The 16262-nt window shown below is 44.0% G+C and overlaps 1 protein-coding gene across 3 annotated transcripts in view; it reads right to left on the reverse strand.

Moving 5' to 3' along the window:
• PTPN2 (protein tyrosine phosphatase non-receptor type 2) overlaps positions 1–16262 on the reverse strand; it is a 45173-nt gene that overhangs the window by 24222 nt on the left and 4689 nt on the right. For 2 of the 3 annotated variants that reach the window (XM_077352827.1, XM_077352826.1), the window contains exons 2-3: positions 9453–9543; positions 3623–3723 (exon numbers count right to left, since the gene is read on the reverse strand). In XM_077352827.1, coding sequence (XP_077208942.1) covers positions 3623–3723; positions 9453–9543 — 192 coding nt within the window. The remainder of the gene's footprint in view (positions 1–3622; positions 3724–9452; positions 9544–16262) is intronic. The other variant, XM_077352828.1, reaches the window with a different exon arrangement.

Genomic DNA, 16262 nt, shown 5'->3' on the forward strand with positions numbered 1-16262 from the left:
CACCAACTACAATGCAGGCACAATTTAAACAATCCCTGAACAATCCTTACTTTCCCAGTGGACATTCAGAGGATGTCATTGTTGCAGCACCCTGTCAAAATTACTCGCAACCATTTTCAACAGTTTAGTCAGCCAACAGGTTAATTCAGTGAGATGAGTATATAATAGGAAACAACTATGTACATCGACATCAGCATGTAAGTAAATTATCTAGATCCAGAAATTGCCAGCATATCAATAGCAAATTGGATGAGGCTTCAAACTAGAAATTAAGACTTCTCATTAATTCGCATCTGTTTTTATTTTACCTGCTAAATAAGAGTTCATTCCTTTGTTCAACAAGGACAAAATCACACCAGAAATGGAATGGCTAGCCATTTAATGATTATTTCGGGACACAGATATGACTCATCAGTCATTTTCCTGGAATCACTTCCCCTGTCCTCCTAACACCAGGGCTAGTGTAGGGATGCAGAGGTCTCACAGTGGAGCGTGCCATAATCCATGGGAGGAGGGATATACACGTGACCCTCCCCTATAGCCAATCTGATCATGTGGTCCAGTGTAAACAATCTCCTTTGGCTTCTGATCAGATGCCAGGTGGGAGAGGTGGAAAGAGAAGCAGCATTCCTCCTGCCGAACTAGAACAGCCCAAGCACTGTTTGTTTGCAGACTCCCTCCAGCAAAATATAAACACCCCAGATATGCCCTCCCCCCTTCGCCTGCAGATCAGGAGTCACTGAGGGCAGTTAAGAACTGACAGTTGATTGGGATCTTAGGTCTCAGGTCTGAGCCTAAAAAGGAATTTTTTTTTCTTGTAGAGCAAATCACCACAGAGAAGAGATGAAAGAATTTAAGAGATTTTTGACAAATCTGACTACCAGAGATTTTTTTCAGTTGAAGATGCAAAGGACAGAACCACTGTAAGTATCTATTAGAATTAGAGTATGCCATATTTTGGTGTCTTTGTTTGCTGTTATACATCCTCCTAATATATCTGTTTGGTTTTAGAGATACTAGTTGTTAAAAAATTTAGACTATAGACAATTACATATCAAACTAATACATATCAGGAAGATTCCAGTGGGTAGCCGTGTTGGTCTGAAGAAGCACAACAAAAATTGAGTCCAATAGCACCTTTAAGACCAACAAAGATTTATTCTTCCTCAAGAGTACATGCACTCAAAAGCTCACAACTTGAATAAATCTTTAAAGGTGCTATTGGAATCAATGTAACAGGTAGATCTTTTATATTTATTACTGTACAAATTTAAGTACTGTAGCTAAGCTATTATTCATTTGCCTAAGCTTTTCTGCTATGCAAGAATTTTTTTAGAATTACTTTGTTTAAATGCTTTTTTTGAACATATTCATTACATTATTTAAATTTTGACTTAAATAATATTTCAGTACTAATTATTGTTTTGTATTTTTCAATTTCTAAGTTTGTAGAATCCCTTGATAAAGCAGTGTGTAGCAAAAGACTGAAGACTCCTTGTGTGTCAACTTACTACACTAAATTCAACTAGTTTATGCTACCATATAGGCATCCCAGCATCCACTATTTTGGCTAAGGACAGACCCTAGCACTTTGCACATAGAGAAAACATATGTACAACCCTGAGAAACATTTTTGAAGGAAGGGAAAAAGTGACTCTTAAAGATCTGACAGCAAGCCTGTTATTTTCCACAGAGTATTATCCAACTGGACTGAGGAATACATAGCCTCTCTGTGGTGTTTTTATTTCCCCTCAAGATTAATTTTTAGCATGAGCTAGGGTAGTGAAAAAACACTGAATCTCTCTGTGCAGTTTTTCTTCCAACATGAATTCCTAGCTATGGGGAGCAGAAAACGGGTTTAAATGGCTCCAAGCCTGGTGCTGGCTGCCCAGGAAAGCCTCTTCAAACTGCTGAATCATGCAGAGCAGACTGCTCCACGAGGCTCACCTGTTTAAAAGGCACGTGGCCTCCGGGGAGGGCGGTATAGAAGTATGATAAATAAATAAAATAAATAAATAAAAGGGCTGGCTGCCAAACTAAGCTCCTTTAAATAGCTGAGCCAGGTGGAACAGGCTGCCTCCATGGCTCACTTGTTTAGATTGGAAATAGATGAGATGCAGGGGCCACCTGTGCCCACAGCTTAGCTGTTTATAGACTTGAAAACAACTGAGGTACCCCCTAGGCTCAGCTGTTTCAGACAAAAATCTCACAAACCCATTTCAGTCTCATCTCATACAGTGACAAGGATGACCAATCTGATATGAAACTAACATGCAATTAAGTCCCTCCTGTAATTTCCATAGAAGTGATTTAAATTCCACTGAAACAGATGCACCACCATGCATTCTGTGTTCATTGAAACTATTTCCAGTGTATTTAGTTTTTCTTAAAAATCCTAAGATAAATGCATATCTTTACATTTTCACAAGCTATTATTCGAATTAAAATAATTTCCACATAATACTTTCTACACTTAACTGGAATCAATGTTTGTAAGACTAGTTTTCTTCAGACAGGGCTTGAACAAATCAATATAGGAAGTATAGAGTAATTGAACATATGGGTGCCTTTCCTATTGAGCAATCAGAATCAGCCCCAGTAGGCAGCTGGGAAAGGAGGAACAGACTACTGTTATTCTCTTCCCATAGGTCCCAGGTAGCAAGAAACCAAGGAAATCCCCATTTTGTTTCCTCCACCAAAGCCTTCTTTACATTTGACAAATGAAATTGCTCCCAGCATGGCTTTATAGCTGAAGAGGGACATTATTCATGTACTAACGCAGTGGTCCCCAACCTTTCTGAGGTTGGGGACCGGCAGGGCATCGGGGCGCGGCCCGTGCGGGCCATGCCCACGCATCGGGCTGCACCCGTGTGCCGCGCCCACGCATTGGGCAGCGCCCGCATGGGCGCAGCCGGCCCTGATTCCCTCTCCCCGCCCTCCCGCAGTAAGAAGCTTCCCGGGCCGCAAGCTTGTGGCCCGGGAAGTTTTTTACTGCGGGGGGGGGGGAGAGGGAGCCGCGGCCCGGCGCCATGGCCTTCGCGGCCCGGCAGCGGGCCGCAGCCCGCAGGTTGGGGACCACCGCAGGTTGGGGACCACTGTACTAACAAACAAGTCTCAGGCCAAACCAAATTCCATAAGGGCTAATAGTGAACTGAGTCACTACAATTAACAAGATCTCAGGTAGGTAGGAAGTACTGTACTGCAGTACACCTAGACTATTTGGAAAGCTGACTCTGTCCTAGACTAAAGTTTACAACTTTATGGCCTGGAGCTGCTATCACTGTGAGTCTCTGATTCAGAACCTTATTGCCTCAGGCAATGTAGTAAGTTTGTTTGGTCTGTCTGTTTTACCCTGGCCTAAATCTAAATATGACAGATAGCGCATTCCTATGAAGTTGGTCTCAGTAGCTGAGTAGTTAGTGGCATAAACCAAGTCCACTGAGCTATCTTATTACCCAAGAACCAGTTTTCTGCACTAAGTCAATCACTACTTTAGACCTCCAAGGAAAGTAAGAACTGTTATACCATTTTATTATGACACAGATTTGGCATGATCTCTATTTTCACTACATTCGATATATAGTATTTTAATTCAGTTCTTTAAAATGTAATTAATACTTACCTGTGTTAATATATAATTTCTTTGGGCTTCTTCATTAACCACCAAGCTTGCATTGATGTAATCATTGTCTGTATTCTGCAGTACAACTCGACTGTGATCATCTTGAAATAAATATATAATGACAACACTAAGTCTCACAACTCCAGTAGTAAAAGTCACTGTACTGCAGATGGATTTGTACATAGTAATAGTATCTTAGGGACGTGAAATTAAAGTACTGTATAGTGGTACATAATGATAACCCTATTCTGCATACCTCATTACCAAATATACTCCATATACAGTCTAGATCTTCTTTTTCCAAGCAGAAATGGCTTGTTTTTCATTTGACACACTTTGAGAATAAAAGAAAGAAAACACTATTGGAAAAGACAGTATGCAATATAAACTCCATTCAAAAAGTTCTCCTGAAACAAGACCATTGATATGAACACAAGCTGTAAATATCAGCTCAACAGCTTATTGTTCACATGACCCAGGGCACTACAAACACCAGGCACCAGGGTGCTATGGTGCCTAGAAGTTTCATTGTAATACCCAATACCTTCAGCTGCCATTTACTGCCTTCTAGTGGTTCTTACTCATGATGTTGATCAGGGTCACTGTTTGTTTAGGCACTCCAAAACTGAAGAGTTTAGGACTAACTTTTGTAGTAGCACTCACTAGAAGGTATGCTCACTAAAATATAAAACCCTAAAGGCTGAAAGATACACATTTGTGATAGCTAGTAAAAATGAACATGCTGAACTCCTCTTAACCAGAAAAATTTGGAAGAATTAAACTATTTGATGTCACTAACCATCACATTCTACTAGCTCTGCACTCTTACTTTGTTGCTAAAATTCACCTAGAATAGGGCTTCTCGCCACTCCTCTAAGTCTCTTACCCAATACAGTAAGCCTGGCAACGGAACACAGCACTTTCCACATGTAGAAATAGGGATACTGAATGTTCCAGTAAAACAAAGCAAAGACTACCAGAAAGCTCCCACAACAGGTAGGAACAAATGCTTTTACAACTACACAATTGCTGGCCTTGTATGTTAGCAAACACTGCAGAAGGTCTAGTGACACACATACCATATATCTTAACACCGCCCGTGGCGCCACGGGCGCCACGGACTAAATAAAGCGCTAAGGGGTTCTAGGGCGGGATGTGTCCGTGATGAGGAAGGGTCCGGGTTGGACCCTTCCTCTGGACAGACAATCGGAGGGACCAATTGGCAGGCGCACAGCGCCTGCCAATTGGTCCCTTCGAATCCCAGCCCCAGGAACTGCGAGCCGCGCGCAGCGCGGCTCGCAGTTGCTCCTTTGCCACTGACCTCACACATCGGAGGCGCGAAGTGCCTCCGATGTGTCAGGCCGCCGGGCAGGGAGCCCCCGGCAGCCGCGCGGAGCGCGGCTGCCGGGGGCTCCCTGCCCGGCGGCCTGACGCGGCGAGAGGCGCCCCGGCAGTCGCGCGGAGCGCGGCTGTCGGGGGCTCGCTGCCCAGGGGCCGCCGCCTCACAGAGCCGCCGAGAAAAAACCGCTGCCCAACAGACACTCTCGAAAAACGCCGCCCGACGGATCCCCGAGCCCCAGCACCAGCCGCGTCCCCCAAGGCCGAAGAAAACCAAGCGTGGGGCAAGGGGCTGCCCAGCAGGCGCCTCTCCGGGGCTGCGTCTCCTCGCCCACGCCTCACAGAGCCGCCGAAAACAGATCCGCCCGACGGAGAACAACGAAACAGGAAGTGCCTCGCGCCCTTCCCGCGGCTGGATCCCCGAGCCCCAGCAGCAGCGGCGTCCCCCATAGAAAAGCAGCAGAGAGGCGTCGGGGAAGGGGCTGCCCAGCCGCCGCCTCTCCGGGCCCGCGTCTCCTCGCCCACGGACCTTCGCCTCCACCTACGGCGCGACGAGCGGACCTCAGCGACGGAGTCCGAGCTGCCTTCCCACAGCCGGACCCACCAGCCCCAGCAGCAGCAGCAGCTACGTCCCCCGAGCCAGCCAACAGCCGCTGAGAAGCCTCGGCGAGGGGGCTGGCCAGCAGGCGCCTCTCTGGCCCGTGTCTACTCCATGGTGCCCGGCCTCCTCCGCCACGCCCGCGCCTTTAACGGCCAGGAACAGCGCGAAGCCGGTGAGTATACCTCGCGTTCTCACTCGCCGCTTTTCGGGGGGAGGCTCTAGGACAGGGGGTGGGTGGGACTGTATCCCTTACCCTTCCCCCTTCTCCCCTTTCAAAGCCCCTTTTTATAAAGGGGCTTTGAAACTAGTACTCACATATTCACGGAGTTTTCCAGCACTGTTTTTAGCACTTAAAAGACCTCCTCGGCCTATACGCGGGTAATTGATTAACAGCCTGCCCCTAGCCAGCCAACCGAAGCATTACACCTGCAACCTGAGCTCTTTACAAGTGAGCTAGTGGCCTCCAGTTAACCTTTTCCCTTCTGCAAAGATCTTAAGAACTAAGCTCTTTGCAAGGGAGCTAATTGCTTCCAGCTAACCATTGCCTTCTGCAAATATCTTGAAAGCTTACTCTGGCAGCTTGTAGGACATCAATGGTTTGACTGAGGGATTCTGATATTTTCCCCCTTCTTTTCCTAATCACTTCTTCCAAAGTATTCTTTTGGTTTCTGGGGGTGGGGTGCGGTGAGTTGTGGGGTGCTTTGGGATTTACTGCTTTTTCGGTGTTTCTTCTTTTATCTGAGGGGCAGCATTGTTTGCCTTTTCTTCTTGGGGTTGTGTTTCTTTTAAAGGTTGATTTTTACAGTTCTTTCTTTCAGTGTTTTGTTCTGGGGGGCACTGTGGCCCCCAGTTTGGTAGCTGCTGTACTTGTTGTAGTAGGTTGCCAACTTTGGGTACTATTGTTTTGCTCTGGTTTGCTGGCCTGGGGGGCACTATTTGGTTCTTCTGTCAGAGCTGTTCTCACAGAGCAGTTCTGTCAGTGCTCTCTCAGGGTGCCTGTCATCAAGAGGGAAAGGGAAGGCGATTGTAAGCCGCTTTGAGACTCCTTCGGTTAGTGAAAAGTGGGGTACAAAAACCAGCTGCTATTCATCCTCTTGACTTTTCTGTATGTTGGGAGGGAGGCTGGATGGGAAAGCCTGTGATGAGTGAGCACGAATTAAGCACTTATGCCACCCTGTAAATTTACCAGTAGCCTGCTGCATTTCCCACCCTCGGCTTATATGCAATAAATTTGTCCAGATTTTGTGGTAAAATTAAGCGCCTCGGCTTATATGCGGGTCGGCTTATATGCGAGTATATATGGTACTTATATGGTATATGCGAGTATATATGGTACAAATGTGCATAAATATTTTCTAGATAACAGCCTTTGTGTACCTGGTATGCTCCTACAAATGAGGAAAAGCAAGGGGGGATTTTTGGCACTACTATAACAACAACTAAAAGATGATTGTTAAGTGGAAGTGGACAGCAAATACCTGCAACCCTCCCTTCATTTTTAAGGCCAAAAAGACTTCTAAGTAAATGAATTAAAAACCAAGCTGGCATTAAATAATGAATTGAAAAGACAGTATTTTAAGTAATGGTTTAAGACTACTTTGATTGCATACTTCTTACATGAGCAGCATTTGCCTCGCTTTAAAGTTGATGAAAAGTATTGGAACTTAGAAACATTTTTCTTTCTTCTAAGGCAATGAAATATGTATACTAGTCAACTTTTCTTCAAAGGTTAAAAGCTATTGAAAGCTTTGGTTCAGAGCGGCTTGCTATTTCTAGAATATATACAGTGGCAATGTGGATAGGCATATTTTTATGAACAATTTGTACAAAAACTCCAATATATAATTTACACCCTGTTCTTTTGAAACGTATTTAAAATGAAAATGCGGGTTAACTGAGAACAGTTCATCATGCTTGGAACTGAAAGTGTTAAAAGGTTTTCTTTCTATGTATAAATTTATTGGAACTCAAATGTTTTTACTGGACAAAACCCAAAACCTTTGTAAATACTACATGCCATTTGCCAACAGGAAAAACTTAAGATCTTGTTATAGTAAATCACACATACTGGTACTAGTGTTCTCGGAAAGATGATGTCAGCAAGCACTGTTTTAACCACTTAATCACCAAACAGTTCCTGTTTGATTTCTTGCAGCAGACACCCCTCTTTACCCCACTTCTGTGCTGCATCCTGTAACATCAGGCAAACCAGCTTCTTGACTAGTTTATTCCAAGATAAACAAACAGAAAGCCCCCCCCTCATAAAATCATTAAAAGACTAGCAGCTTGTTAAACAACCTACATTTCTATATTATTTATCCAAAGGGAACTTGTGCTATCTAATCCCCAACTTTAGTTAACAGAAATTGTGATTAACTCTTTTTTAGTAATACTTACAGAATCCCAAGCACTCAAGCACAAAACCTCCACTTCCCCAGACAGAAGAAAGTTTGTTTAACAGGAAAATACTCCATTCTGCCTAGGGAGCCCTTCATACTCCAGAACCCCCAAGACAACAAATGTGGGATAAAATGAGTTCCTGATTATTCAGAGGCACTTTTCTTTATTTTAAGGCAGTTTTAAGTTTCCCTCTGATACATATAAAACAAAGGCTGAAAATTATCCAAGTGGGAGATGAGATAAACAAGGTTTTCTAAAAATGACTAAAATGCAATTTTCAAATATACTAGCATGTGATCTAGCAAACAAATATACCAATACACAAATTACCCTATACCAGTCCCATAGAAATCAACAAGGTTTTAATAATGTTTTATACTTTATTCAGTATATATAAATTCTGAACTGTCAGAAAAGCTCACTGAGAAACAATAGAAAATGATCCCACTGCCAACAAAGTGATTCTCAGAGGTCACTGTAACCTAGGATCCCCCCTCCTCTCCCCCAGGTTAACAGATTTCTCATTTATAAACTACTCTTATTTAATCCTCCTAGTAATTACTAAATAATTCAATTTGATTCAAACAATCCTGCTATGTGAAATTCAGACATCTGACATCCACAAAGCACGTGCAAAAAGTGCCTGGATCCAATGTTCTTAGGGCATTTAAATGCTGTAGTTTACTAGCTTACAGGGAGAGAAACACCAATTCCCATTCTGACTGTTCCAAAGAGCAACATCCAAGACTTTCTCAACTGCTGAGACTTCTCCCTTCAAATAGAACTCTGTCCATCTTCAGATGAGCACATATGAAACTTTTTAGAAGCCTCCAAGTCTCACATACGGGTTTTTCACATCCCCTATTACCAAGTTCTTTCAACTGAGTTGGAAGTAAGGACCTTCTGCATGCAAAGCAGATTCACCAGCACTAAGTCACAGGCCACAGCTCTCCCAAGACAATGAATAGCACACAAAAAAAAAATTCCAAATGAAGTTTAGAAGTCATTTGACCACCAGCATTTTCTTCCTCCTCTGCAGACACATTCCCTTGACTCTTATTTGTTTTACTTTATGTCAACCATGAAAAATTAAAGGGGAAAAATCCTTGCTTTGGTGCAATGTAGTTTGACTTAAAAGAAAATTGTAAACTCCTCCAATACAAAAATGGAAACAGAGGAAGTTGTAGATTACTTATCACAAAATAAGCTATATAAACATTCTAGAAATCTGGACAGTAAGAGCATTTCATAGAAGGTTGGACTCTCTTATGATAAAATACAAACAAGTCTACAGGTGTCAACATACAAAGAAGGCATTTCAAATTTTCTACACTAAGCCCTTGGCAAGAGCACTTAAATTTCAGTTACTGAGGCATCCCAATTCTTGCACCTTTCTGTAGGTCTCTGGCCAAAATGACCATTAAAATCTATTTAGAATATTAAATACTAGTGTAACACAGAGTTGATTAGAATAGTTGAAAGTTTACTTACACGGACTGACATCTCTGTATCTGTTTCGATTTTGGTTTTCTGGATACTTTGCAACTTTATACGGATAATCCTTGGATTGGTTACGAATATCCTTGAAGAAAAAAAAAAGACTGTTAAATGAAGTCCTGATTACCCACTACTAATAAAATGGTGGCCAAGCAATATAATCAAGGTGTGTTTTTGTTTAAGTCACTATAGATTTTTCACTGGACTTGTTTTACTTCCTGGGTGTTTCTCTGAAAACAGTCAATACCAATGGCAAACAAATTCTTCACTAATGAAGATACAATATTATGTAGACCAGGGGTAGTCAACCTGTGGTCCTCCAGATGTCCATGGACTACAATTCCCATGAGCCCCTGCCAGCAAATGCTGGCAGGGGCTCATGGGAATTATAGTCCATGGACATCTGGAGGACCACAGGTTGACTACCCCTGGTGTAGACTACACTTAAAAATAGGGTGCCTGCAAAGAATCCCAGGGAGGTATGGAAACAGAAAGTCCACATCTGAACATCTCTCTCCTCTCTCCCTAGGTTTGTCCAAGTTGTCAGGAGCCTCAGCATGCTGATTTCTCCTTTTTTCTTTTAAACAGGTAATTACTCTCCACATTCAGCCTCTTCTGGAGCAAATTCAATTTCTACATCAGGCCAGTTTAATTTCCTGTTTTTTTCATTTTAAAATACATACTTTTTATTATTCTGAAGAGTCCCTGAAGTAGGTAGCGACACCTACCACTGAGCAGTTATCACCCACACAGGACCTAGCCAGTATATTATTAGATATAGTGATGGTTACACACAGTTCCCTATCCAGTGTCTTAAAAGCCAGTAGTAGAACTAATGAAGCATCTCAGATGATAGTTGAGAAACTCAGCTGAATTATATTTGCATTACCATACAGCGACACCTCTACCTTGGCACTTTGCATCAGCCACTGTTGCCTTAAACCAGTGGTTCCCAAACTTTTCCAGGCTGCTGCCTGTGGGTCCCAGGCCACATTCCTAGCGCCCCTCCCCCCGTAGAAACGTGCACCTCTTTCCTGATGTTAAGTCGACTGCTATTCAAAACACATTGTGTTGCTTACACTTCATTTTGGGTTCTTGTGCAGATGCCAAATTTTAGCCTGGGAGAAATACAAGTTCACTTCTATAAAAATCACCTGCAAAAGCAACTTTGGGTCCTCATTGATGCGAAAGACAGATGGGGAGAGAGACAGAGCCATCACCAGTGTCTTTAGTCTCCTCTTCAACTGTGGTGGTTGGTAACGCTGGCCATGTCCTCTGTAGAGGGCCTGCAGTCCTGCCCTACTTCCTTGCCACTGCCAAGAGCTGCGAGGCAATCTGCCTCCTCTATAGATGCCTGACTGACCTTTCTGGATTCCACTGCTGCCAAGGAGGCATCCAAGAAACAGGCCCTCCATGCAGGACGTGGTGACTCTTTCCATCCCCTGGCAGAGGTGAGAGTGCCCATTGATGACCTCCCCATTGATGGCTGTGGCACAGGCTGCTGCCTTCCCCATGGGCGCTCCACCTCCATTTGCCACCAGTGGGGTCACCACATCCTCCATCTCACTCTTGCTACTCTCTCCAGTCTCTGTGACAGCTGGCGGCGGCAGCAGGGAGCCTGCTGCTGGCTCCCAGTCTGCTTTTAAAGTAGGCTTCATACCTTGTCCCTAGTTTCTATATAATTTTGTAAGCAATAAACTGCAAACTAGATCTAAACAGCTCTGCTGGGCGGGGGGTAAAGTGATAAATACATGAAATATTTTGTCTTTGGATATCCCCTAAATTCTTTCTTTCAGGTCTTTGCTGAAGTTTGACAGTTTGATATAAACTGCCAAACCATTAGACTGCTATAAAAATTTACGTCTACAGAAATTCCCCTTGATACATTAGGATAAAAGCTTTCTCTAGCTTTGTACATTAAAAGGGGAGTTCTTTCAGAAGAACCAATATAGATCTGCAGTAATAAAATTTTCCAGTAATGTTCAATTAGGTACAAGTACCTGCACAACTGATACATGAGCACAAAAGTCCGGTACAGTATGATTTTTGTTCTAATCTGCTTCAAAACCCCAGTGGTACTGATTTAAGTAGACATTAAAATTTGAATTTAATAACTACTAAACATGTGGTACTGTATTGGAATTACAACAAAGAATACTATATTTCAGTTCCTGGACCTTCTTCACTGGATGTTAAGAATAACTGGTCTCCTTGCATGGTAAGAGACTTAATAGATGCAATTCAGTAGTTTCAATTGCAAAGTTTTGAAGGAGGGCCAATAAGGTCAAATTTCATGCAGACAGACAGGAAAATGTTCTGCCCTGGGAATGTTTACTCATGAGTAAGTCTATCCCTCAGCCAGGATAGTTTAGCCCCAATCAGGAGGGAGCTCTCAGCCAGAAAAGGCTAATAAGAGATCAGTTCTCTGACTCTAACTTCCTGCCAGTTTCAGAGATTTCCTAGGTGGAAGAGGAGCTGCCCTTCAACTTGGAGGACATGGATAGGGAGCAATCCATCTCCTGATGCAGCCTCTGTGCGCCATATGGAGGGGGGGGTTGTGGGAGGCCCAGAAATGCCCACCTGCCAACTCTCTGAGACCCACAACAGCCAGGAAAAGCCTCTGCCCCGGGAATGTTTACTCATGAATAAGTGATGTGGGGTTTGCAATTTGAAGAGGGAAAAATGATTAGAGGGTAGCTATCATAGGAATTGCAGCAGGGAAAATACTGCTGATGCGGGTGGGACTGGGAAGATATAGAGTTTCCCTTTCCACCTTGGTATTGCTGCAGTCTTTCCAAGACCATCGGAACGAAGCAAATTTGAGACCAATGGCATGGAAGATGGGAAACTAAAGGGAGCACAGAAGCACCATTAGGAACATGTGGATGGGGAGGGGGCACTGTTTCCCAGTATAATAATAGTTGGTTTTTACGCTCTGCTTTTCACTGCCCAAAGGTGTCCCAGAGTGGCTTATAATAGTCTTCCCTTCCTCTCCCCACAACAGAAACCCTGTGAGGTAGGTGACACTGAGAGAGCTCTGAGATAAGCTGCTTATCCAGCATGTGGAGGAGCAGGGAATCTAATCCAGCTCACACGTTAAAAGCCGCTGCACCAAGCTGTATGAATTACCATCGCCTGAAAGAGATGTAGCTAGAGCACAGTCAGATTAAGCTGTTGCAGGAGGATGGTATAAGTCTTTTTTGACTTGCTCATTGACTGTTATGAGATTATTTTCCTTTAATTTTGGATCTTCTGGGCAATGACTTCTCATCAATCCAAGGAAGGAGACACTCAGATATTTCTTATATGGAGAGATGATTGTGTGGTTAGTAAGAGTACAATCTAAACTGATTGGCCCTCACTTATGAGTAAACATTTCCAGGACAGAGGCTTTTCCTGGCTGTCTGCACACAATTTGACCTGATTAGCCCTCATTGGCAGGGTGGTTTCTCCCTATTGGCAGCATACTCCAAGAGAGGGCCAATTAGGTAGGGAGTTAGTTGACTGCATGCAAGTTCAACTTTATAATGTTTAGTGATTAGTGATAGCACCTTCCAACATGTGTAACACGTCAAGAGGCCTAGGAATGCACACACAGGCTACAAAAAGTCAGAAATGCTGACACATTGCAGAACAAAGATGTCCATTGCAGATTACAAGGAATGGATATTAAAGCACTGAGAGGAAAAGCTGGGTTTTAGAATTAGAATTTATTTGTCTTACTAGTTTTGCAGTTTCATATTTATGGCAATGATACACATTTATGCTCACCTCCAAGGTTCATAGGCCATATCCTATTACTTTGGCAAAACAGGATGATCTAGCTTCTTATTCCATTCATTCCTCTGTATAGTGTATTTATAATTCAATATGAAATATTTATTTTAAAAAGCCATAGGGTTGTTTCCTGTATTTATTTAAAATTATTTTCTGGGATTGAAGTGGCTCTGGGACACTTAATGTCACGTAGTCATGTTTAGATATAAAGGTTGTAACTGGAAATACTGCCATTCAAGAGAAATGGATAAATCATATATAGGCCACAGCCTTGGTCCAAGTCTTCCATAAAATAGATTTCTTCCCAATGTTTAGATCTGGATTGGTTCACAACACTTCTTGGAGGTATGCTAGATTCTGCCCTGATTTAACAGGCATCTTGGCATTAGTATTATTATGCCTACAGGTGCCTTGGTTTGTTTACCAGTTGCAGCTTTCTTTCTTTTAGCCCTGACCTAGATATCCGAAGCTCACCCACCCTCATTAACTAAGCAGGGTCAGCTCTGGACAGTACTTGGATAGGAGACCAAAGTTCAAGGCTAGTGTGCAGAGGCAGGCAATGGCCCTTGAACATCCATGCCTTGAAAACACAGTGGGGTCCCCATAAGTTGGTAGCAACTTGACAGCACATTCTACCGTTATTATAAAAACAACTCTGGGAGCAGTGGTTCAGTGGTATAGCATCTGCTTGGCATGATGAAGGTCCCAGGTTCTATCCCCAGCATCTCCAGTTTATGGATCTGGCTGTAGGCGATGTGAGACCCTGGAGACCTGATGCCAATCTAAGCAGACAATACTGATCTTCATGAACCAAAGATCTGGTTCAGTATAAAGCAACTTCATGAAGCTCAGAGAATCTTCTTTTGCAGGTGATGAACTTGCTGGAATGTCAATTGTAGGTGGTTTCAGGGTTTCAAGAATTGTGTGTCTTTGATCTAGGTTTTATGTTTACAGTATTGTCCTGTTGCAATTTACATTCAGTCCCCCCAAAAGGCAAAATACTGTGAAGAGCTAGCAGTAAGTAGAGACTCTCATGTATACCATCTTTAAACCGCCCGTGGCGCCACGGGCACCACGGACTATATAATTCGTTAAGGCCCCTTGAGGTGGGCTTTGTCCGTGATGAGGAAGGGTCCGGATTGGACCCTTCCTCACGACAGACAATCGGAGGGACCAATGGGCAGGCGCGAAGCGCCTGCCGATTGGTGCCTCCGATTCCCAGCTCCAGCAACTGCGAGCCGCGCAAAGCGGCCTGACGCGGCGAGAGGTGCTCCGCGCCTCTCGCCGCCGACCCAGGGAGCCCCCAGCAGTCGCGCGAAGCGACAGACAATCGGAGGGACCAATCGGCAGGCGCGAAGCGCCTGCCGATTGGTGCCTCCGATTCCCAGCTCCAGCGACTGCGAGCCGCGCAAAGCGGCCTGACGCGGCGAGAGGTGCTCCGCGCCTCTCGCCGCCGACCCAGGGAGCCCCCAGCAGTCGCGCGAAGCGCGGCTGCCGGGGGTTCCCTGCCTGGAGGGCTGACGCGGCGAGAGGTGCTCCGCGCCTCTCGCCGCGTCAGCCCGCCGCCGCCGGAAGATCGCCGCCGCCGACCAGCCTGCCGCTGCCGACTCAAGTAAGCACCTAGCGCCCGCTGCATTCCCCTGCAGCGGGCTTGCTTACTAGTATATTAATAAACACACTCAGTCGCAAAGATAAAGCAGAATAACAGCCATCAAAAGCCCATTTAAGTCCAGGGTCATCCAGATATACGAAGCATAAACATATCTGGGATGTCTGTTGGGTCCTTTGTTTAATCTATATCAGAACTCTTATCTTATGACACATTTGTAACAGCTGATATTGGCATCATGATTCCACGGGCAATTTTCCACCTTGCAGGGAAGATAACCTACACTGAATGAATTTTCCTGCAGTGAGTGGATCTACTTGGGAGTCAACAGAATTTGGGTTTTTGACAGCTGTTATTGTAATTTATCTTTGTGACTCGGAGTGTTTATTAATATATGCTCTATATCAGTGGTCCCCAACCTTTTTATCACCGGGGACCACTCAACGCCTTTTACTGAGGCCCGGTGGGGGGTAGTTTACCCCTCTCCTTTCAACCACTGCCCTAACGCTCTCTGATCGCTATGGTAATGTTTAAACATCCCTTCAAAATAAGATACAGACATGCCACAACAATGAAGTGTGTTGTAAAGGGCTGGGGGGGGATGAAGTACAGGGCCGGGGGGGGGTAGAAGGCGTAGTCGAAGGACCACATGTGGTCCGCAGCCCACAGGTTGGGGATCGCTACTCTATATGACAGTCTCCAGTTATTGTTAGCTCTACACAGTATTTTGTCTTTTTGGAGGACTGTATATGCCTATTATATGTCCTTGGGGTCACGATGGGTCGGACACGACTTCGCACCTAACAACAACAACAACAATATTCCTATTACTGCGTGTCCTGTTTAATTGTCTTGACTGTAATTTACATTCAGGCAAAATGCCACCCCCTCCCAAGCATTTAATAATTGCTGCACTAGCTTCTCTATAATAGATTTGATTGCTTGCTGTTTTTTGTCAGTGTAATCAGTGAAAATATAGCATATTAGAATTGCAATGTCCTGGAAGAGAAACAATCCCATGCACCAACCTCCCTCCCTTACAAATTGCTTCTTTAGTCTTATGATGAACAAACTAGTTCATGACATTTCTTGCTCTGGATTTATTGCAAGGGATAAACCATCTTCTAAATTAGTAACATCTAGATTTGGTTCTTTCAGTGATTCTGGAAACCCAAAAGCATAGAAATTATTACCGTGATGATTGTGGCTTTCCAGGTCTTTCACCTTCAGCTATAGTTCTGCGGAGGGGCTGAGGCTTTGTGGTGGAGCATCCGCTTCCACTTTGTGAATCTGCTCATTATTTAAAGTTATACCTGCGGCTAGATTACTTCGTTTCTGTATTTTTTTGCTGGTGGGGATAAAGATCAAGCTCCTGTGGACTGCCCTTGTCATGTGATGTATTCCCCCCCTCCTGTGTA

This window comes from Paroedura picta, chromosome 9 (genome assembly GCF_049243985.1).
Source record: "Paroedura picta isolate Pp20150507F chromosome 9, Ppicta_v3.0, whole genome shotgun sequence".
NCBI classification, from domain to species: domain Eukaryota; kingdom Metazoa; phylum Chordata; class Lepidosauria; order Squamata; family Gekkonidae; genus Paroedura; species Paroedura picta.